This window comes from Acipenser ruthenus, chromosome 8 (assembly GCF_902713425.1).
Source record: "Acipenser ruthenus chromosome 8, fAciRut3.2 maternal haplotype, whole genome shotgun sequence".
NCBI lineage: Eukaryota > Metazoa > Chordata > Actinopteri > Acipenseriformes > Acipenseridae > Acipenser > Acipenser ruthenus.
Window position 1 is genome coordinate 12,003,260 of NC_081196.1, and position 24,180 is coordinate 12,027,439.

Below are 24,180 nucleotides of genomic sequence, written 5' to 3' on the forward strand. Positions count from 1 at the left end.
GTTTTTTTTTACAGTATATACACTAACCTCCAAAAATATGTGAAAAGGCATCCGAAATTACAAACAACACAGATTTTGGTAGGTTTTCTGATGTTGCCATAGTTGCTTGGTTAGGATAAGGTTAGAGATTTGGTGTGATCATGGTGAAAGCTTTCCTTTATTTTCAAGGAACCACTCGCCTACAGAGCTTGCAATTTAAGAAGGTGCATTATATCGCATGTGGCACATTATCTTAAAACTCAAAGTTCCTGCAGTCATGTGTCCCTTTATTGTAAGTTTTGGTCTAAGCCCATACCAACAGAAGGAAGCCCCATACTATGATTGAAACACCAGCGACTTTTGTCTGATATTTAATAGCGTGTACCGTAATTCATCACTCCAAATAGCTGATTGCCATTTCTACAGCGTCCACTTACTTTTAAATGTATTCCCAGACAGTGATGTCCTTTCAGCTTCATGAAACATTTTTTGTGATATCCAAGAGGCTAGACAGTTATGACACTTCGTGGAGTAATATTTGAGAAGCATCTTCTGTAGTTGGCTTCTGTTTATAACAGGGACTTGGCATGTTGTTTTCTTTTGCAGCTTAATGAATAGACTTCCCAATAATGTGGCCCCCAATTATCATTCCACAAACTAGTTGGTGCCGGACCCGATGATGATACAGAGGTTTCCAGTGGCTGCTACACTTTTTTTTGACATCTGTCTTGTGCACATACCGTAAAAATCGTTTTATGGGTTGCATTGGTGTAAAAGCCTGAATTTGATAACAAAGCAAACAGTCGTATTGAAATCAGGTTAATTTTAGCGTTCTAAGGATTCAGTTGTGGCCTGCTGTATATGGGAGTACAGCTTTAATACTTTAATTCTAAAAGTGAAACAATTTTTAAAAAGTGTTCCAAAATACCGCTATACTGTAATTTCTAAATTATTGACTACATTTTCCTGTTTCTGCCAATTCTCTACTCTGTTTACTCTTAAGAAATAGATGTTTTTTATTACCATACACGCAGTTACTTTAATGATACATGATACTACATTTGTTTAATTTACTTTGGCTGCTGAAATATTAGTTTGGGCCTGGCAAGTGTCACAATGTGGGTATTTGACATGAAAAAGTTCTGCAAAAGCTTCATTTTTTTAATCTCACAGGGCAGATAGGATTCAGGTGTCTCATGCATTTGATATTTCCCTGCTTCTTTACAGCCAGCAGAAAGTTATGATAACTGATTAGCAGGGTGAGAAGTGTTTGTGTCTAAAGTTAAATTGCTTTATCGCTTCATCCAGTGTAAACTGTGTGCCTTTAGGCACCGGAAGACTTAGACTTATGTTCTAGACTGCTTCCGTACAAGAGGTGAAAAGGTTCAACTAACTGGTGGTCCGTTTTTTTATTAAGCATGACTTGTTGCTGAGTTAGAGCTGGCATTATCAAGCAGTGGTCAAAGGGGAACAAACAGCTACTGCAGGCTGTCTCATACACATAGGGGTCACTCAGGACGAAAAACAAGGGTCACCTCAGAACAAGCAGGGTGACTCTGTGAGGAAACCTGATAAAACCAATACATAAAAAAGACATATAAATAACAAGCCAGTCTGAAGATGATGGAGTAATCAGATGAGAATGAAAAGAAAAAAACCTTCCCATTATTTTTGCAGACATCAATCTCTCTGGGGATCTGTTACAGTTCAAAACAATATTTAGTCCTTGGAAACATGGAAAATATGATGACTTGGGAGATGTATCATTTTAATTATGAGGTTTTAAAATATGGCACAGGTCTCAGGTCCCAAATCATCTGAACATTTAAAACCCCTTAAGGGGTGACTTAAAGTACATGTGACATTTTTACCAGTGGGAGTGTACTTCACAGCAACAGCTAAGTGTTTTACAGAGCCTCGTATTGCAAGTCATTTTATTAATATATTGTCAGGACACTATACATATTCATATCCACTGAACTGACTTTAAACAGGAAGATGCAGCTTTTATATATTACAGAATACGTCCAGGATGACGTTGCCTAACAGTCATATGAAGACAGCCCAAACTGAACTAGACATGCCAAGTGTTTTTAAGTTTAATCAAACCACAATATGTATCACATTTGGAATGCTTGTTATTCCCTCAAAAGGTGGCAAGGGTATATTGTAGTGACACCTGTATGTACCATAAAAACAATAGTATGTAATAGCTGGCTTGCAGTCCATAAACCAGTTACACAATTTAGAGGATTTGAAATAACAAACTAAAGTAAACAAACATTTTGATGCTGAATATCTCAGTAATGATCATAGCAGAATTTGTATCTTTGTGACAAAAGATATTAAGAAAAGATCTAATGCTTTCCATGAGTCACCCTGTTTATCCCACTAGTGAGAGAGTGCACATAATGTATGTGGGCCTGCAGGCTCAAATCAGTAATAAAAGGAATATGTATGAATTGAAGTGTTTATTCAGTAACATTTTTTTTACAAGGCATTAACAAAGAATCCATGTAAGGGGAGACGCAGAACTTACTGTATAGCTTATTTTGACAAGACTCTCTTGGCATGAAGTTATCAATGAGAGTAAAATAGATTTGCCTGTGTGACAGATACAGTGCTTGGATATTTCTGCCTTTCTTTATATGCTTGTTTTATACTGTTGTTGGCCCAGTAATATGAATTATCCAGCCTGGATGCCTAATGCTTTAGAGCAATTCTGACAGGTAATAAAAATAGTTGATTCCTGGGCCATTTAGCTGTAATTATTTTGCTATAGTATATTAATCTCAAAACTATAGACCAGACTGCATGTAGTTCACACTGAAGGATGTGATCCAGACCAAAGAAGGGCAAATGGGTTCATTCAAGATGGAATCATTGTCTGCATACTTCTGACCACTGTAATTCTATAGTTTTTGGGGACAAATTACAAATGGACTAGTTATGTTATAATTATTTTATTTATTTATTTATTGCTGGATTTTTATGTTTTGTTTTTACAACACTGCACAAGTGATCATCCATCTGACAGGTTTAACTACCACTGTGGATTTGTATAGCTTGGTTTAAATACAAGAGAATAAATGGTTTGGATTGAAAGTAATACATTATTATAAATACATTAAAACATTCAGTGCTCCACTAGCTTTTGATAATGTTGTGCTTAAAACAATAAAACCATGTTATCATCTTTCTTATTGAATGCACTGGTTATATTAACTGGTAAATGCTGATAAGCAACATTCCTTTCTTGAAAGGTAGAATCCAAATGAGCCAAGAAATTAGAGGCAGTTTAACATCATGGCCTTTGTTTTGGTTTGATGCCTGTTTCTTAATCCCAACTTGTCATTTAATGTATGTAAATATAGTTTAATTCACAATTATTCACACTAAATGTGTTGTGTGTTTTGTTTTTTTTTTTAGGAGTTAAATTCACTTCAGCCTAAATCTAACTTCCGCCTTTGGCTCACTGCAGAAGTTCACCCGAAATTCACGCCAATACTCCTTCAGTCAAGTCTAAAGATTACATATGAGGTAATAATGTACAGTTCAAGGTTTATGTATATATACAAAATACCAAGGGTATAGTAACAACTATTTGGTTCTTGTTGGGGTGGTTTAAATGTATTGTTAAACAGCAATGTACAGTATTAGGGGCATTCTGAAAAGATAAAGACACACTTTAATCATTGTATATCATAAATTCACAGTTTGCAACTCAATTGCTCTAATTAGTGGAGAGGAGATACAAGCATGGATTAGTGACAGCAGCAGGGATTTGTTTCCCACTCAAAATTATGCCTGAATTTTTATCTGATCTAGTCAAAGATAGAAGCAAAAGCATGCTATAAATTAGATTCAGGGAAACATTCAAATCACTTTTGTTTTTGTTTTTGTTCCAAGGCGCCTCCAGGTCTGAAAAAGAACCTGATGAGGACGTATGAATCCTGGACCCCTGAACAGATTAGTCACACGGGTCTCTTGCCTCGAGCTCAGTCCCTTTTTTGCTTGGCGTGGTTCCATGCTGTGTGTCAGGAGCGAAGGAATTACATCCCTCAAGTACGTATTATTTTTCCAATAAAATCATCTAAATAAAAAACAAGGAAGGTTTTAATCAACTTGTATTATGGTTTTTAAAAAGGATTCTGGGTAATGAAGACAGACTGGGCATCCAACAAATGGTGGTGGGTCTAAATACTGCTGTTGTTTAACAGTGTGTGTCTTTGTGTATTTTAGTCTTTAACAGTAAGAAAAATTCCAGGTTTGGTCTTGTTTAAATATAGATCACCCATGTTTAGATCAATTGAATATACTCCCTTTTACCTGACTTTATACCTTACACCCTGTTCACAGTTTTAAAAACAATATTAAAACTCTCCCACTGGTAGCCAAGTTTACTTGGAGGCTATCTTGCAACCATTGGTTGATAAACAGTGTTTTAATTTTAAAGGAAAAAACAGGCTGCTTATAATAAAATAATGTTCTCTCATGTTATGTGCAACCTATATTTCAGCTGTTTTTATACTTGCATTTCATTTGTATCCATTGTTGTAAATCTTTCATTTTCCTTTCCCTCCGTTTGCTAGATGCAGGACAGTTAAGTTGTTGCAGCTTTATCCACACAGCAATTAATTTGCTGTATGTGAAATGCGCATCAGCATTTTCAGCAGCAATAATATTTATTACCTCTGGTTCTTCCCTCTCATCATTTCCTTGTCCAAACATATATATGGATACATGATTTAATTACCATATCCAGCTTTACTAGAATGAGCTGTGTTGAGCCGTGAAGCTCTAGCTCCTGCCATACACTGCAGTGTAGAACAGCAGGTTTTACCAGGGATCCATCATCATCATAATGCAGCCAGTAAGAGTCTTTTATAACTAGTTAAATTGGGAAAGTGGAGTCACTGCATTGGCTGTTTGTTTACAACTTTCGACCTAGCGACGCAAAAACAGAAGCAACTATTTTGACCAGAGTCTTCATCATCCTATAACATTTAAAATATAACAAATATTGTACATGTTAGTACATCTGGCTGATAGAAAACTTGCTGGGGTTGACTGTAGTGCATCTTTCACAGAGATGTTGTCGGGATGACTTTTGAGAGCTGCTGTTCTGTACCGCCAAAGAGGTTTCTCTAGTCAGCACATTTCCATGGCTATTTCTGTTGAAACCAGTCATTTATGGAATATTTAGGGTACCACTGAAGTGAGATGAATTGTTTATTAAAAGCCTTAGCATATTTTTAAAGAAGAGACCATTATCTGTTCAGGGATACCAAGATATTTAGTCACCAAGTAGTCGAAGTGAAGTTATTCGGCAACAAACTCCCCATCCCCAGTTGTACTGCTTTCCTAGAAAAAGGAGAACATTTTGTGGTACCATTCTACTTGTGAGATGTCTTGCTCATTATTGTTCAAGATTGCATTTTTGCCAAAACCAAAAATGTATCTCAGGAACTAAAGGGAACAGGGGCAATATAAATGTTATGGGCATTCTGTGAACACACTGGCTGTAGGGGTGACGTCAGACACGGAAGAACACACAGTAATGCGAGGTGATATGGTGAATCTGCTACTTGCATGTTTTATTGCAAAATAAACAGAGTGAAACTAAACACAAAAACACTTTGTAAAACAAAACAACATGATGGCCAAAATAGACAGATAGCAAACAATAACAAGTATTGTGCTGGTTTAAAAGCCAGCACGCTTAGCAATTGTTAATTCCTTTTCTTATTAAATTATCTCTTCTCCACACCCATTCGCCACTCACGAACACACAACCCCAAGTGAGTGCTTTATGCATCTATATATACAATTGTGCCTGGATTCAATTATTAATTAATTGTCTGTGCACTCCCCGTGCTCCCATTTTAATACACATTTTATCTGCATGTGAAGGGATTGCAATCCTTGTGCCTAAATACAACTATATATTTTAAGCTCCACAGCCCCATTATATCCTATGCACCAATATATATACACCAACAATAACACACTACATACAACATAAAACACAATCTACACACAGGGTCGGGTCACCCCGCCACACATCTACACTGACTTTTGTGTGATTCTGATGAGGTGATGTTTTCACCATATCTTGTTTTCACATAGAACTGACCCAATTTATATACCTGTTTGAATTCTGTAATCCCAGAAAGAAGTATATAGCGGAAAACCTGCTTTTTCTGCCAGCACAAATGAACAATCAGCATCCTCATTTAATCGGCCCTGAACTGGCTTATTATAGTTATGTACATTATTATAGGGTTTGCTGGACAGTACAATAAGCTTAACCTTTAAATGTGTTTTGTTTTTTCCTAAAACGTGAATTGGTAAAAACAGAATAAGTAGCTAGAATAATCTGCTTCATGTCATGTGTTTTATGTATTTTCAAAACAAATGTACTGCTTTGAGAATCAGATTGTTATCAAATCACTTGAAGATCAAATAAGTTTCACTGACTGTTTTTACAAACACTGTTTTTTTTTCCCAGAAGGGAAGGTTTCAACACTCTCTTTCAGACTATTTGAGAATGTCTTAACAAAGTGTGCAGATGTGCCATTCAAAATTGCAATTATTTTCAGCTTTCACCATAGACTGATAAAAAATGCCACATGCAACCCAGGGGCCTAGATTAAATTAAATGTAAATGTTCCAGCCCTTAGGGATGTATTTTCATCTACAAAGGCAAATATAAGGCTTGCATAGTATGCATGTATTATTCAGACAATGGGATATCTTGTTTGTTAAAGATTGCTAATAAAGGAAGATCCAAGCCCACAATGATGCTGTTCTAGTTACCACCAGTGCCTTTCATACAGTAGGGCTAGCTTTGTTATGAATCACACACATATTATAATCAGGTCTTTTTTGCAGCCTGCTTGTTCTGCATCTGTTACTTTGCTTTAAACAGTTATAGTGTAAGAGATACGTATTGTACATAATGGAACCCATCAGTGTGGTATTGTGGGTACATTCTATGGCTAATTTGCAAGGCTTATACCATTGATAGCTTCATTTCAACCTTATGATTTTCAGCAGATAAACTCAATAATTGTGTCACTGTGCCAAACACGATAATTAGCCAGAATATGCTATATATCCTGATCCTTATGTAAGGTTGGAACTGCTTTAAAGTGTTTTAATGTTAAATTAACCTAAAGGTCATTACAATTGAATTTCAAGAAAGGGATCTGCAACTGATTAATCATAACATGCCAAACTATACAGGAGTAGTGTAGGATTCATTTATAATTCATTATTATACCTATTTTATAATATATTTTCACATAGCACATTGTGTACTTGCATTTGTCACCCAGGTCAACCCTACTTTATTGCGTACCTGACCCACATGACACTGGGTCCTGACCCGGGGAGGTTCCACCCCGGGTAGACCATGCCAGTGTAAAAGTGGCTAAAGAGAGGTAAATGGTAAACTTGTTTAGCCATAACCAGGATACACAGCCAACTCTACCAGCAAAGTAGCTGAACTGCTATTTAACCTGTTTGATAGCATTGTTTGTTTGTTGTTATTACAGGGTTGGACCAAGTTCTATGAGTTTTCTTTGTCAGATCTTCGTGCAGGATTTGAAATCATTGATAGACGTTTTGAAGGTAAGTGCAGTATAAAAATCCATACATTTTCATTTTTTTATTCATTTTTTACCTCTCAATTCTTTGTATGTGTGTTCTCTAACATGCACTGTTGTTTTTACTTTGTTCATTACTTACCAGGCTTGCTAACCACAGTAGGCTCCTGCTTCCCTTGCATAACATTAGAATAAACATCATTCAGAATCACATGGTCAGAAGACAAATTAATAAACCTAACAAACCCAAAAGACAAAGTAGAATAAACATAACTTAGAATAAACCTAACAAGTCCAGAAGATAAATTATGCTTCTGTCAGTTTATTCAAAGCAATCACTATAACCACAGCAGGCAGTAAAAACGTTTTGCTAAAAAAAAAAAAAAAATGTAATTGGTTTTGGACACATAATAAATATATATTTTTTCATTGCTTTTTATGGGGAAAAATGGCATCCCTTATGTGACACACCATGCATCAAAGGTAACATCACCAGCCTCATGCGGATATGATGCATTTACGCCTTCTGTTTGTCCCCATATAAAGACAAGAAGACAGTGATTTATTTATTTGTATCCGTCGGCATGCATGAAGGGTTAATGTTACCTAAACACACATTTTAAAACGTGATGGAAAACTAGAAGCTGACCATATGGATATGCCACATTCTGGATCAAACTGTGTATCCCCCACCCCCTTTCAAACATAATGTAACACAAATATGCAAGTCTTTTAAAATGACATATCATATAAATATGCCACAGAAGCAGCCTCAAAGCAGAGTAGAATGATATTCATGGTACAGGAACCAAAGCACTGCCCCACAAAACAACGTGCTCTGGTCTTCATAAAAAGATGAATACATGAGTACTATAGGACAACAAGCACCAGTATATTTTGTGTTTTTCCTATGGTATGAAAGATCTGGTACAGTGTTATTACTGCTATGTACTGACACTAGTCATAATAACTCAGTATGGATGTTTCTAAATTCCTTGCTTTACAGGAACAAAAGATTTTCAGTGGGAGTTTGTTCATGGTTTGTTGGAAAATGCCATCTATGGTGGTCGCATTGACAACGTGTTTGATCTGCAAATCCTGCGTTCTTACCTGGAGCAGTTCTTCAACTCCAGAGTTATCATGGGATCTCAGTCCAGAGGCAAGAAAGCAACCGCTTTCCCTTCACAAATCAGCCTGCCCAACTCCTGCAGTATTTTGGTAGGTGGCTATAGTAAAACACTGGATTTGCAGGCAGATTTCTAAATGGAAGCATATGTTAAAAAATACAGTATTTATTTTTTTACATTTTTTTTTCAGTTTAAGAATTGTCTTTTATTTGGAAATAAAACAATTTCTCTGAGCTTTTGGTTCTGATTGAGACACATGCTTTCTTACATCTAACAAATAATAGATTATATGGACACCTGAATAGCGTAATTAAATCGTTAGTGTGCAGACAGTTAGAAAGTTAGAAAGTGTCTGACCCACCGACCCACCGAGAAGGTCATTTTGTTGTGAGGTAAGTCAGAGATAATTAAAGGAGGGTTTTTGACAGAATCAGTATTATTTGTAATATTATCTATTACTACTAAGGATTCTCTTGTTAAATGTATGACTTAAAAATATGTTTAGCAAGAAAGGCAGAGATGTTGAAAACTAAACTGCAGCTTCAAATAGGGAAACAAAAGTTAATGTTGACAATAGCAGGCTTAATTTTAGGCATACTTTTAAAAGGAAGTGCTGTTAATGAATGCATATTGTTATTCTATCTACTTCTAGGACTACCGCAGTGTTATTGAAAATTTGCCAGAGGATGACAAGCCAGCATTCTTTGGTCTACCTGCTAACATAGAGCGCTCGTCCCAGCGTATTATCAGCTCCCAGGTAAGCTTTGAACCTTTTAAAGCAATTTTTGTTTACAGGCATTATTATATATTTTGAAGAACCAGTAGAGAACAGTACATAGAGTACATGGTCTGCTATATTTGCTTTCTGTTCATGAGGCATGAAATGGATTCTGTTTTGCTTATGCACAGTGTTTTAATTATAATGAATCCAGTCAAATATTGTGCTGAGTGCTAACATTCCAAAGGATCAACGAGTGAAGCAGAGAGCCAAAATGGGATGATGACACTGTCTAAGCATTATTTCAGCTGGGACTCTACAGAACTGAAGGGCTGAAAACATTGTTATTTCCTGTGGAAATTTAAGCTTTGGTGCGGTCTGTTCACTAGGGAAAGATTAAAACAAAATGTGCCCATGTTGAAATAAGCTGTCTTTGCTTCCAGTCTAAATTAATTATTGGAGCAGGTGTTTTTTGTGAGCCCACATCCTAACCTTTACTCAACTTACAAATAAACTTGATAGAGAACATGGTGCCAGAAAAGAGCAGTTTCACTTGAGGGCGAGTGTTTGCATTGTGAATACTGTAAAATGACTGCTAAACCTGTTAGAACTTTCTAGTATGTGCCACTAATTCTAATGTATGATATACGTATGCATGATCTAATACTTATTTCTTGTTGAATTTGTATCTATTCACACTGGGTTCATAGTAACCGCTAATTAAAATGAGGAGCAGGTATGTCTTTTCACTCATTGCCCTTATTCTGTAATTTTAGAAAACAATATTATCGGTACTTACACCATTGTTCCCTCTGAGTACATTGGTTGTCAAAGGCCAATTACGGTTGCTACGTCAGCTGAAAATCTGTGATCTGCTCTGGATGTTGTGAAAGCTGCATATGCATATTGATAGAAGCCCAGCTAGAGCTGGAAGCTGATGGTACTGAATCCTGTTCTAACTGAAATGTTCTCACATGGTCACATTTTCTTAACCTTCCTCTTTAAATCCACTAAATTTTCAAATGTTTACACATTGCAGATGCCATTCCCCTAGCATTATGCCCCAGGGATGCTTTGTTCACATAAACACTCCATTCTATTTTTCATCCTTATAATACCTTATTTTTGTAAATGTTTTTGTGTGGTATTTATAGTACCTCTTCATTCTGTTGTTACCTCATGATGCTAGGGAGTCACTGCTCCTCAGCTGGAACCAAAGGACTCATTTTCCAGTTCACTTGATGAAATTACAAAAACTGTGATAAATGACTATAATTTTGCAGTCATTTTCTAGCATATTTTCAACCCGCTAGCAGTGTTAATTTAGTCTGTCAGTCTAAGTCGTTCTCTCAGTCCAGTTGCATGAAATGATCAGATGTATTAATCCAGTTTTAGTCAATGGATCCTACCCATTGAAAATATAAGCAATCTCTTTTGCCATTATTAAGCACACTCCTCAATCCGATGTCCCTCTTGGGGTACATATCAGATCTCATAACACATGGGGTCGTCAAAGCCTGAAACATTTCCAAAGGGAAGCCCAGCAAAAAAAGTTTGAGAACCCCTGATGTAAGAGACTCTAAAACATTGCACCATATCTGGTGACCATACACATACTGATGCTTTTCTTTATAAATGTTCTTTAAAAATATGAATGTTTTGTCCAGTATTAAAAAGGATACACCCAGTTACTAAGGGTTTCTAATCATAACAAACCTTTATTTAGTCCATCAGCTTTCAAATAGTTTTGCCTAAATAGAATAAATCATGGATTTGAATATAAACAATAACAAGTAGTTGTTATGCTATCAAAAACCTATAAATACCTCCAATGTTTTGATTCAAACACATGCTGCCTTGTGAAAGATATGTACAGCATATCGAAACGTTGGGCAGCTGACTCTTTGAGCTAATATATATCTATATATATCTATATATATATATATATATATATATATATATATATATATATATATATATATATATATATAATATATATATATTGTTGTGCTTATGTTTTTAAAGGGAAATCAAGTTAAGTGACTGAAGTAAATGTTAGCCTTTGTGCGAAATTCAGGGGGTGGTAGCTGGGCTGATTAATTCATTAATGTCTATCATCATTAACCTCCTATTTAAACCCCAGTCTCACACTCCTTCTCTGTCTAGTGTTTCTCTTTCTTGCATATGCTGTGACCCGTTCTCTGCACAAAATTTAAAACTCTTAATTTTCAGCATGAACCGACTCCAATTCAGATCCAGTATTAAAAAGGATACACCCAGTTACTAAGGCTTTCAAATAGTTTTGCCTAAATAGAATAAATCATGGATTTGAATATAAACAATAACAAGTAGTTGTTATGCTATCAAAAACCTATAAATACCTCCAATGTTTTGATTCAAACACATGCTCCCTTGTGAAAGATACGTACAACATATCGAAGAGTTGGGCAGCTGACTCTTTGAGCTAATATATATATATATATATATATATATATATATATATATATATATATATATATATATATATTTATATTATATATATATATATATATATATATATATATATATATATATATATATATTTGTGCTTATGTTTTTAAAGGGAAATCAAGTTAAGTCACTGAAGTAAATGTTAGCCTTAGTGCGAAATTCAGGGGGTGGTAGCTGCGCTGATTAATTCATTAATGTTTATCATCATTAACCTCCTATTTAAACCCCTGTCTCTCACTCCTTCTCTGTCTAGTGTTTCTCTTTCTTGCATATGCTGTGATCCGTTCTCTGTGCAAAATTTAAAACTCTTAATTTTCAGCATGAACTGACTCCAATTCAGATCAGGAAAACCTCCCTGCCGGATTCTCCTCAACAATATCTCATTCGTTCTCCGTTGGAAACTCAGTACCACCTACTTCTAATGCAGTTTCTCCCAGCAACCAGACCTGCTGCCCCGGCATTACGGAGATCAAAACGCCCCGCCAGCAGACTCAGCCTCCGGAGCAGCTATTTTACAAGGATTGGCCTCTCGCCTAACTTTTAAAAAACCCTGCACGGCAACAATATCAGCATCCCGGCTGGAAGCGGTAGTATGTTGTTCAATATCAGCATCCCGGCTGGAAGCGGTAGTATGTTGTTCAATATCAGCATCCCGGCTGGAAGCGGTAGTATGTTGTTCAATATCAGCATCCCGGCTGGAAGCGGTAGTATGTTGTTCAATATTTATGGTACCTTTTATATCCGCTACACCATGCTGCCTGCTTCTCAAGCGCACTTCCACAAACTCGCTCCCAGAGCTTCAGGACAGGCAGCAGCACCGCCCTCCTCTCCAGTCATGGTCACTCGTCTCCTCCCAGCACAGCTACCAGGAGCACAGCCGAAACAGATCCCACCCTTCAGCTTCATAAACAACATTTTCGAGGACATGAAGTCCCTTATTCACCCTTCGTCGTCTCATTTGCTTCAATTAATACACGGCTGAAAGATATGGACAAACAGGTAGCTTCTAATGCTGCAGCAATCTCTATCAAGCCCAGTATTTGCCACTCCAATCACGGCGGCCGTCTCGGTTCAACACTTCTAGTCCCCCCAGCTGACGTTCCTACTTACAACCTGGTAGCTCCCTCAATGGTCCATAGCACGTGCCTGTAGTGAGAAATCAAGTCCAGCGACCATATATGGGTTATACTTTCGATACTTTTGCAACATTAAGGGCTAGAATCTCAAAGCTGTTTTCCAGCTCATTAATTTATTTTCTGAAGGAACACTTTCAAGTACAGTTCTAATTTTAAGACTGCTTGCAAGTACTAAAAGATATGGCCAAGTTTTGTCAAGTTTATTTTGGAAACAGGCTTCACACTGCTATTCGTACTGGATTTTCCCATCCTGTGCATTTCCAGTTTCACTGCTACTGACTAAAGATATTTTCATAGTGTATCATCATAAGTTTGCAATAACTTACACTCGGCAACCTCAGATCCTTAATTTCTAAAAAAAAAAAAAAATGGGACCTGCTGTCCTTACTGGGCCATTTCAATTACGCAATTCACATCATCACCCAGGGTAGAATCCTTCATTTCACATCTCCTCGCTCCTTTCTACAGCATCAAGCCAGAAAGCTCAGAAAAGCATATCCGCGCAATTCTTTCCCCTATCTTGCTGCCTATCCCAACAGTCCGTCTCACACAGCAAGGAATCATCAAGCATAGGCGGAGTACAATTTAGCATCAGTATTTGCATCCAGTTATCATTCAGCCTCTACCATTAGGCACCACACTCTCTCTAAACAGGATGAAGATTAGTTAAAAGTTAAACAGCATTGCCTAAAATGTAAGACTGGCATTGTTATGAAAAATAATTCTAACGCTTCAAGGTTTTGGCTCAGTTGTTTTCAAGGGCAGATTTTTTTCTGTTTTGTTGAGCTAAGCAATAACCTGATAAAGTCTATAAAACATTAAACATTGTATTGAACTGGTAACTTTAAACTTTTTAGAAAAAAAAAAAAAAACATCTCTTTTATGGAATATGCCACATTGTTTGTGGTATGGAATTCAATTTAAGTATAAAATAAAAATGTCGGTTTTGGCCGCTGAGCTGTGACAGAGAGGGCTATTAGAATCAGGCAGTGGTGCAGTGCAGTTCAGGGCTTGCCTGCAATATACTGAATCTCCCTATGCAGAAATCAATAAAACCCTGAGGCCAGCTGATGAATATGTTTCAAGAATCGTCTGAACACAGATTCAGCTAATAATTGATAATGAATTGTTTTTAACCCATGCCAGTGCCAGGGTTCAAAAATGGTATATTTTAATGGAAAAGGCTTTCAAATATTAGCGATTTGGTTAAAATAAGTTGTACAATCATCAAATGCCAAATAATTCAGTAGTATTATATACAAGAGAAAGTTAGGTATATTGTAGTTACCTACGAGAATAACCAGATTGGTGGGACTGTTGAAATGGGAAGTTGAATCAGCTGTCAAAATGTTGATATTTGTGAAGCTCTGGGTATTTAACAAAACAGTGTACTGGTTGACTCAGATAATGCATTCTTGCAACTAATTGATCCATCTTCAGATTATCTATTATGGTATCACTGCATAGTAATTAAAAAATATATATCTTCTGTTCTATGCACATTACATACTATATAATTGAATGGGATTGAGCTGCCTGTCTATTTTACATATTTCACACAGGACAGCAATGAGTGTCTGTGGCTTGGCTGCTGAATGATAACATCTCATGTAAAATGTTATCTCCTTATTGATGTACATTCCTGTAATTTCATGTGAGTTGCTTACAAAATACCGCAACTGGTTGTCAGTGAAGCTCGAAACTGCTGGAATGTGTACTATTGTTATGACAGTGCATCCTCAGAGATTTTGTGTTAGTACTAAGGATGGTTTTCTTCAAGTCGCAGAGACCTTTTATTGTAATACCAAATCATTTATGAAGTGAAGTTCCTTTCTGCAACAGCCTGTATGTATTTTACAAAGTACACATGTGTACACAGAATAGAGGATTGTCTGAGCTGCCCAGATCGCGACTTTAATTGTCCAGACAGTGGTTTTGACATGTCCCCAAATCTTTATTATTATTTATTAGCAGACGCCCTTATCCTTATATACACTTGTATTGAACCATTTCCACTGGCTGTTTACTAACATGATACTTTAACTTCATTCTGCATTTTCCTAAAACATCAACCTTCTGCCAACACTTGATCTAATGCACTGATCACCCTCCTAGTATTAGTCAAGGTTGTATCCGTGTGGCAGGGTGGCTGCAGTGGTGACGTCACACCTGGAAGAAGACGCAAACACACAGCAGCTGCGGGTTAAAACTGAGACCTGAAAGTGCTCGGTTTCTTTATTAAATAATAATTAAAAATAAAAGTTGAACAAAACACACAAAACAAACGGGAACAAGGGCCAAACAAAACAGTAAACAAACACAAAAGGGACGTAACGGACAAACAAGTACCGTGCTGAACGAATAGCAATTGTTATTTTTCGCTTCTGTCTCCTCTCTATCTCCCCGTACCTCCTCTCTGTACACCCAACCCCGACTGAGTGACAATGTGCGTCTTTTATACAGTTGTACCAAGACTTGATTGCTAATCAATCATTCAATTAGAATCTCGGTACAACTGCACATGGATTAATTACGTGTCCTTCCCCTTGCTCACACAGTATTACATTTTAATCAGCACGTGAAGTGATGTGCAACCCTCGTGGCTAAATACAAATAGACATTTTATCACTCGTGCTACGCAGACCCATTTATATCCCGTGTACCAATGACTATACACCAACATTTAACACACTACATGCAACATATAAACAAACAATACGCACAAGGCGGGGTCACACTGCCACAATCCGCCTTTGAAATATCTATTTAAAAAAGTAAATAAATAAAAATACTTGATCAATATTCCATGAAGACTATTCCATTGTATAAGTTTTTAAAGGATTGCCTGAAGATAGGAACAGAACTTGACCTCTTTTGAATTGTGACCTCCTTTGAACGGCAACCTCATGGATTCTAATAATGTAATCAATTATCATGTCATATATAGAGAGGTCAGGTTCTGTACTGAGGTTATCTGCACCGTGAACAATGTGTGACAAGGACCTCCACGTGAGAACCAGAGAGTGAAGGATGAATGGACTGATGGAAAGCATAATTAGGGAGGTTATCCATAGATAATACTTCTACCTAAACTAGACACCTTTCAGTTTTATTATCTTGACACACCTGTACGATTGTCAACCCTTTTACCACCCAGCTAAAAACCCACTCAGAAGTACTCATAGTCAAGCTATAATAGTTTAACAGATTTTGGCCTTGTATCTATGTAAGGTATCATTTTGGCCTACTGTATATGTAAGACTATTTGTATTCTTTACATCCATAAAGAAGAAAAATCTCTTAAATTGTTTGTAGCATCTTTGAGTGAGACATTTTTCAATAGGTAGACTTGGCCCTGTAACTTGCTTAAGGGAAAAACGATAAATCAGTACATCAGCCGTCTTGTATTTACATTCAGATCTAATTAATTTGAGGAAGAAATAAAAAACGATGCCGATTTCAGTTAAAAATGAAAAAGTAGCTGCGTCCGCTATTTTTAGAGATTCTGTTTTCTAAAAAGCCATAGCAGCCTCATCTGTTGTGGTGATTGCCCAGCCTAATGCTTTTGCGAGGATGGAATGAAATTCATAGATGCCAGTTATTTTTGATTTCTTGGATCTTTGATGCAACAACAGCATATTTTTCTGATAATACATTTGATCCAGAAGTAGATGGAATTAATTACCTAGGCCTAAAAGATGAATTGAACCATTTCCTTTGAAGATTTTGTGAAGACCAAATGAAAAAGAATGTTGCATTGTTACTAGTGGAACCCAAATCATGTACTTTCGAGGAGATCAAATGAGCAGATTTCCATAAGTATGCAGACCGGCAGATAACAGCAGAACAGCAAATCAGTGGCATTACGATTTAAGAGATGCAGTATTTTCTTATCTCCCCAATTTACTAAGATTAGACATAGAAACCTTGAGGTGACCTTAGTTAATTAAAGAAGTGTTCTGCCTTTTAAACATGTATTCAGATGTTACTTAAACAAAATCCTAATACTATGAAAGACGTTTGTACTGTGCAATTACATTATGTGTGAGTTGTCTAAACACCTAGTAACACTATTAAAAACTGGAATTAAAAAGTAAACAGCACCAAAATGTAATTCTTGCGTGTAATAATAATATAATTGTCAACATTTCCTTCTTAATCTGTTAAATATTACTATAGTGTATACAGTTGTTTGCAAAGAATGTTGTTGCATGTGGAAGTAGCACTTTTTTTATTTGAAACAGGCAGACATTTTGTTTGAGGGCCTTATCCAGCCATGTGAAGACTGTGGTGGTTGACAGCCAGATGGTCGGCAGCCTCTCTTGGGTTTCATTTTCTGCTTTTAGCACTTACAATGCAATGAGTTGTGTACGTGTGCCATCAGTTTATTGGCTTGCAGCCTTGCGCTGCACCATTAGTTAACACCACAGCCAAAGGAATAGATGAAACAAGCGATATTTTGTAAATAAAAACAGTTAGTAAGATCAGAATGTTAAACTTCCAGCACTTCCCCTGCCAATATTTGATATGCAGTTGCACTTTGAAATGCAGAACCTAGAAACCAGATTTGGCTTCGGTCTAATGTGAGCAGACTGTATTCAGTATGTGTTGTATACTCTCATCCTTTTCTGATATCATTCAGACATGTTTTATTATTATATTTATATTTGTTTTTTATTATCATCTATTGTAATGAGGTGGGCCAGATGTGTACATAGCAAAGCATCCTGAAGCACTGTCAGATTGGGAGCTTCAGTTCTCTGAAGCATATACTGGGGCTAAGCTCTGCCCTGCTTATGCTGTTTAGGCTAATCGGCAGCTGTACTGCACATGGTGGTTCCCCTAGGGCCAATAATGCACCAACATCTTGTGGAAAGTTTCTATCCTTAAATTTATTTTCCATATTGTAAGTACACATCTATTTATTTTTTAGTCCCCTGTTCTACCACCTAACAGTATTGACCCACATTGTCATTTTATATGTATTTATTAGTTGTATAAAGGCACTCATTCTTGACCAAAATCAAATTATGACCCCCGAGGGCCCTTTGTGCACTGGAGTCAATATCGTATGCATTTCAGATTTTTTTTTTTTTTGTCAAACACTGTCCAATATTTACTGTATTTATAATTTCTTAACTTCCTACTGGATCACAGTTTGACTTCTCTGTACAATATCATATAGTATCAAGGTCATGGCTTGATGAAAGTATCCAAATGTCAGATTGGAATAACAATAGCTGTTAAAAAAATCAATTTTTTTAAGAAAATCTGAACCCAATAAATGAAAAATCTATTAGGGATGTTGGTCCATTTGTTCTGACACACACAAAAAACCCTAGATTTACTTGCAGCAGACTGACAGTAGTGTCTTAATTTATACAATTGAAAATGGACCATATGTGTATTATGGCTCAGAATGTAGCCATCTATTTCAGTATCGTTGTTAAATACGATACGCAAATGAAGACAAGCACAATTGGGGTTCCATGTCCCAGGTTTTCATTGTTGCCAGCAGATAGCAATTACTGACCATGGCAGTCAGATCCATTATTAGGAACAGACAGTGTGAGGTCTGTCCACTTTTACTTTCTTGTGAACATTGTATTATTTAAAGTCTGTATGTATTACAAAACATAAAAATGACTGCATTAAGTTAGATTCTGTTTTCCTTTGGTAGCTATGGCCTATTTCATGACCTTCCATGCACCTCAAAAAATGTTTGGTGACTTTTAGTTTCAAAGAGTGTTTTGCTGTACCTTTAACAAGGACTATACTGAAAAACAAGAATGAAAAAGACAAGATAATTAGAGATCAGAAACATGGATTTTAAAACCTTATGTACAACACATTTCATTCCAGAAAGGTCATTCTGTATTGTAGTTAACACTAATTCATTCATTTTCTGTGACAGATTGATCCCTCTAAGGGACCGGACCAGACCACTTTGGTGTTTGGATTTTTCCCGCAGACCACTTGCCACACATTTTTTCACAGCAGCATTTTGAAACAAATTTGTATGTGTATATGTAAAGTACATGTAGAAAGTAAAGTATTTCTATGACGTACTTAACTCAGTGAGATTCCTGGGTGAATCTTCGCTACCAGGCCAGCAAGGGTTGTTGTCATTTTGCTCATTGAACGTTGCTGATGGCAAAGTTCCTGTTTCTTTTTTTATTTTTTTTCACCTTCTGAATGATTTGTAGATAAATGGTGTCTCAATTTTCCAGGTTTAAGAGGGGGGTTTTTTTACACAACCTCCCGACAAATAATGCACTGGGTCTTGTGTCATCCTCCGATCCAGTAAATGTAAATATGTGCTAAACCCCACAACCGTTCCGTATCTGAACTCTTGACAAGTATATCATTGGATGTCATTGAAGCATGCTTGCTATGAAGCAACAGTTTTGTATCAGCTTCCTCGTGGTCACAGCAGAGTTCATCAACCAGTGAAACACAGGTTCTGCCATCCATCTCATGTATTTGGTGACATTGTATCCCATGTGAGACACAAACAAGACCGTATCCTTTAGGGTAAATGGGCTAGCATTTTGCCACATTTGAAAAATGAATTCAGTGAGAGCTTCTTTGTTTGGGCCACTCATTAAAAAGTTTTTCCATTGCAATGGCGTACTTGGGATCCTGGTACCAAGCGTCGCTTGTGTTCTGATGCTTTAACCACTTCAGCTCCAGATGTAAAAATGAAACCCCTTCCCAGGTACCAGATTTTGAAAATAATAATAATAATGTTTTCAAACCTGTAATTGGTATAAAGTGTTAACATATGATGCATAAAAACACAAATAAATTACCTAAACTGTGTTTTTCATTAACCCGTTATGCTGCTGTGTACATCATACCCATATTCAATATAGAGATAAAACACTTGTTTTTTTTTTTTGAACAATGAAAACAAAAACACTGCTAATAACAATAATAATCAGTAAACAGTAATTATCAAATAAAAATCTAACAACATCAAAATGTGTGCCATTATCGACTTGCTCTGTGCCATTTATTGAAATGTTCAATACAACAGAACCTGGGGTTGCCTTCACAACCATTGCACCTTTTTGTTGCAGTCTCTGCTTCCCTTGTGTTGAAGGGATAGTCACAAATGCACGTACAGGGCTACTTTGCACGGGCATTGTGATGGATCTGGCTGCTGCATTGCCTGTACCCAGTGCTGTGTTTTGATAGTATTTCGTCACAGCAGTGCCATTTCAAACCAAACAGCTTCCTGTTTGCAGCTGGCTTACCTGTAAAGTAGCTGCAAGCTCTTTTGTTTGTAAAGTTTGTACTGTTCTTGGCTCCACATCCTCTTCATCTTCATCTTCAGTCAGCATCACTGTCGCTGTTTCTTGAATAATAGTGGGAAGTATGTACCTCAAATTATATTGACTTTATTAAGTTACATATTGAAATTTGAAAAGTTCCACTTAATGTACTTAATGTAAATTTCACCCCCCCACCAAAAAAAACCAAAAAACTGGTATGTTTCCAGTGGAGATATTTTAGTAGTGTAAATATGACACCATGATAGACATTTTAAGAGAAGAAATGGGCTGCCCCCAGATATTTGGTACAAAACTGAACAATAGGAGGGCTGGGCACCCAGCCTAATGCTGCCTAAAAAAAAAATGTCTGTAATTTTGACAAGACAAATGTGCCTTCATAATTTCTAAGTTATTTTGTTAGCATTTGTTTCATATTAGAAAGCTGATTCAGTTAATGATGGCTTTGAAGCCGATGCTTGATATTGCATCAAAGGGAGCTGTATTATATTTAAATTTATAAACACGCCCATAATAAAAGAAAACAGATACATGGGAAAAATGCAGACTACATACATATCTTATAATTATATATCATGTGGTTAAAGCTATTTGTTGTGTTGCTTAGTAATATTAGTAGCAGAACGTGTGATTGTGTAGAAATTGTTTTTGCAAGAATTGCGTAACCGAATTTTGTGAGTTCTTTGATGACCACCTGGAGTCTACTCACAGACCACAGGTTGGGAACCACTGCTCGAAAGAGATAACAGATCCCCCTGTATATTAATTAACATATTCTTAAAAGCCAAGTTAACCATTTACCGTACTGCACACCTTAAACAGGAGGACAATATTGAGATGTATGTGTTGATATGTAAAACCTATAGCGGCCGACAAACACTGGTGATACTGCTGCAGAAACCATTGACTATAGGACTGTCTCTTGTTTTTGTTAACATGGCTCATAGCCAGCCTTTAGGACAGCTTTGTAACAAGGGCTCTTACAGCTACATTCTTCAGATTCATCTTGGTAGTTCTTTTATATTGTGTCCATGTTTAAGTGACACTACATATGTGGTAACCTATGACATTTTACACCACTTTTGTGCAGCACTGATCTGGACACTAATGAACATGTCCTTTGCCACAGAGGTAACCTTTGAGCAAGATATTATCAAACCCTTTATTATCACAAGTGGTGATCTGAAGGGAAAGCACTGTGAAATAAATGTGATTCCATGCATCTGTAATGCTAGTTTTGACAGTTAATGGTCAGTTTATTTCCTTAAGCATTGCTTCTTTCTGTCTGTACATTTTTTTTGTATGTAGAAAATGGATAGAGGAGAGATAATGATGGTATGTAATTTAAGATATGTAGGCGACACAGGGGTGATGTAAATGAGGCAGCCAGTAGAGGTGATCATAGCACAGAATGGAATTAAAATGGGCAGGTTATTCAGGGAATTAGTCAGAAAGCTAATCTCATAGATACAAAAAAGCAGTGTTTTTGTTAGTGCTACAGATACTGTAATTAGTATGAGGAGATAAGGAAGGATTGTTGAGGGAATATTTTTTTTCCTCAAGTATGAAAAAACCAGCATGCATGATTTCTTTATCAGTTTCTGAATCTCTGTTGTCTTGTTTCCCTTGTTGAAACTGAAACATCTTTTTACTAAAACAGCTGATGTGTGTCATAATAAGCAACTGTAAAAACATGAAAGTACTTCTACACAAAAGGATGGTCTGTATCTTTGTCCCATTTCATTCAATATAAGCTCTTTAAAATATTCTGGTATTGCCACTACATTAGTTTACTAGTTTACAATGTAATTTATACATAATGATATTTAATTGTTGGATAGCAATCTGATCCCTTTTCACAGTTTGTAATTGAACCATAGTCAAACATCACAGAATCAAATTATGAAAAGCTTTTTTGATAAGCCTCCATCAGTTTTGGATTGCCAAGTGGACAGCGTCCAGTTTGAAAGCCTGGATTTTGCCCCTGAAATGTTGATGAAAACTAAAGTCTGGAATGTTAAAGCTATTTTCCAGTTGTGTAACCATGACTGTGTTTGTCAGTTGTTGTGTTCTTCTTCCTTTTTCCTTTTTTTTTTAAACTATACACTATTCATGTATGTTGGCCATTTTGTTTGTATGGGATTGTTGAAGTTACACGAACCACTCCCCTTCGTGATTCTTTCCAAGTGATTCAAGTGTTCATTGTTTATACCAATTTCATCTCTTATATGTTCTGCCAAGGAATGATGCAGTTTCTCAACATATTCTTTCTTCCTTGTGTTGCTTCTGCAACGAAAGGCTCTGGCTCATTAGCCTGGTAAAAGACAAATCCACAGCCAACATTGTTTGTGTGTATTTAAAAATGGAATCACATATATAGAATCTGTCTATTGTATAGAAAATGTGATGAAATAGGGTTACTTCATACCACACGTGGTGTTGCTGAGTAAGTCATAGTATTTTTTATTATTGTAATTGTAATTTACTACTGTATTACTAGAGTACTTTTTGAACACATTGCAGCCTAATAAAATCCCTACATCCAAATTGGCCTTTGGTCCAACCTGTTTATTCAGATGTCAATCTGACATCTAAAGTAAAAGAAAGTCTGAAATTAATATATACTGGTGCTGCTTTCCAGGCTATTTTTCTGTTTTTGTTTACACTTGTCTGCAATATATAATATTAATTACTGTATTAGTGCAAAGGAGGAAAAACAGGATGTTGGAGACACCTGTATAGAAACTAACCAGTTAGGGTAAATAGTTTGGGTAAAAGTATGTTATTTTATGTTCTAAATATGAAAAGAATATTGGACCATTGAACTTGCCTATCCTTGTATCGTACATCGCTGTTCCCCACCGGAGCGATCTAGGGTTATGTCTGGGTGAAGTTAGAACAGATACAGTTTGAAGTGCACCTGTTCCCAAGGTGACGATTTGTTTGGTAGAATAAAAGGTCAAATGCAACTTCATAGGCTAACAGTGAGGTCATCATGAATAAACCTTGCTGCTGACCTGGTCACTTATTTCAGTCAAAACAATGGTACAGTATAAGGTCGTTGATGTCTAAAGTGGATAAACTGCACTGATCTGACATAAGATGGTCAGCGTACTATATAAACATATAGTTTAGCATATAAACTTTCAGGTCCAGTATATTTCCCTCAGTTTGTGTTTCTTTTGCTCTGATGTATTTTGACCTTTGAAGTCTTTTGAACTGATCTATGGGCTAGCAGTCTTTTAACCAGGTTGACATTCATCTCTTTAGCTTCCATTTCCCAAATGACCTATTTAGTGAATTGTTAACTTTCAAGCTGTATAAAATGGAAAAATTAAATATAGTCCCTCGCTAAACCGGACATGTCGGATGACAGACAAGTTGTCCAAATAACAAGGTTTCTGGTTTCACACACATACATTTGCAGTTCTTATTTAGTGTGTTCTCTGTACACGTTACATGTTGTAATGTAAATATAAATCTGTACAGTAGGCCTATACTGTAGTACAGTCCAGTGGTAAAATCAAATGAATACCTAGCACACTTTCTTTTTACTTTAGCCTATAGGTAACACAAAATAAATCATGGTGCTGCATTGTACACATTACTGTACAATGCAGAAATAATTAGATTATTTAAAATAGAAAGTAAATTATTTAAGTGCATTTTCTTTTTTTATCGTAACCTACTTAGTACACAATTAACAGAAAAGAGATTATGGTGCCGGTTTGACACGTTATGACACTATACAGTACCTTAAATAAACTGCACACACTTTACAGAAATTGTAAAGTAAAACACATAGCCTACCTGCTATTTTTGTTT

General features: G+C 36.4%; 1 protein-coding gene across 4 annotated transcripts in view; it reads left to right on the top strand.

The window, feature by feature from the left end:
• The window catches only part of LOC117406115 (cytoplasmic dynein 2 heavy chain 1-like), a 157,543-nt gene that overhangs the window by 93,823 nt on the left and 39,540 nt on the right, over nucleotides 1-24,180 (top strand). For all 4 annotated transcript variants that reach the window (XM_059028505.1, XM_059028507.1, XM_059028506.1 and 1 more), the window contains 5 exons: nucleotides 3,409-3,519; nucleotides 3,889-4,044; nucleotides 7,539-7,614; nucleotides 8,596-8,807; nucleotides 9,369-9,473. In XM_059028505.1, the coding sequence (XP_058884488.1) occupies nucleotides 3,409-3,519; nucleotides 3,889-4,044; nucleotides 7,539-7,614; nucleotides 8,596-8,807; nucleotides 9,369-9,473 (660 nt within the window). The remainder of the gene's footprint in view (nucleotides 1-3,408; nucleotides 3,520-3,888; nucleotides 4,045-7,538; nucleotides 7,615-8,595; nucleotides 8,808-9,368; nucleotides 9,474-24,180) is intronic.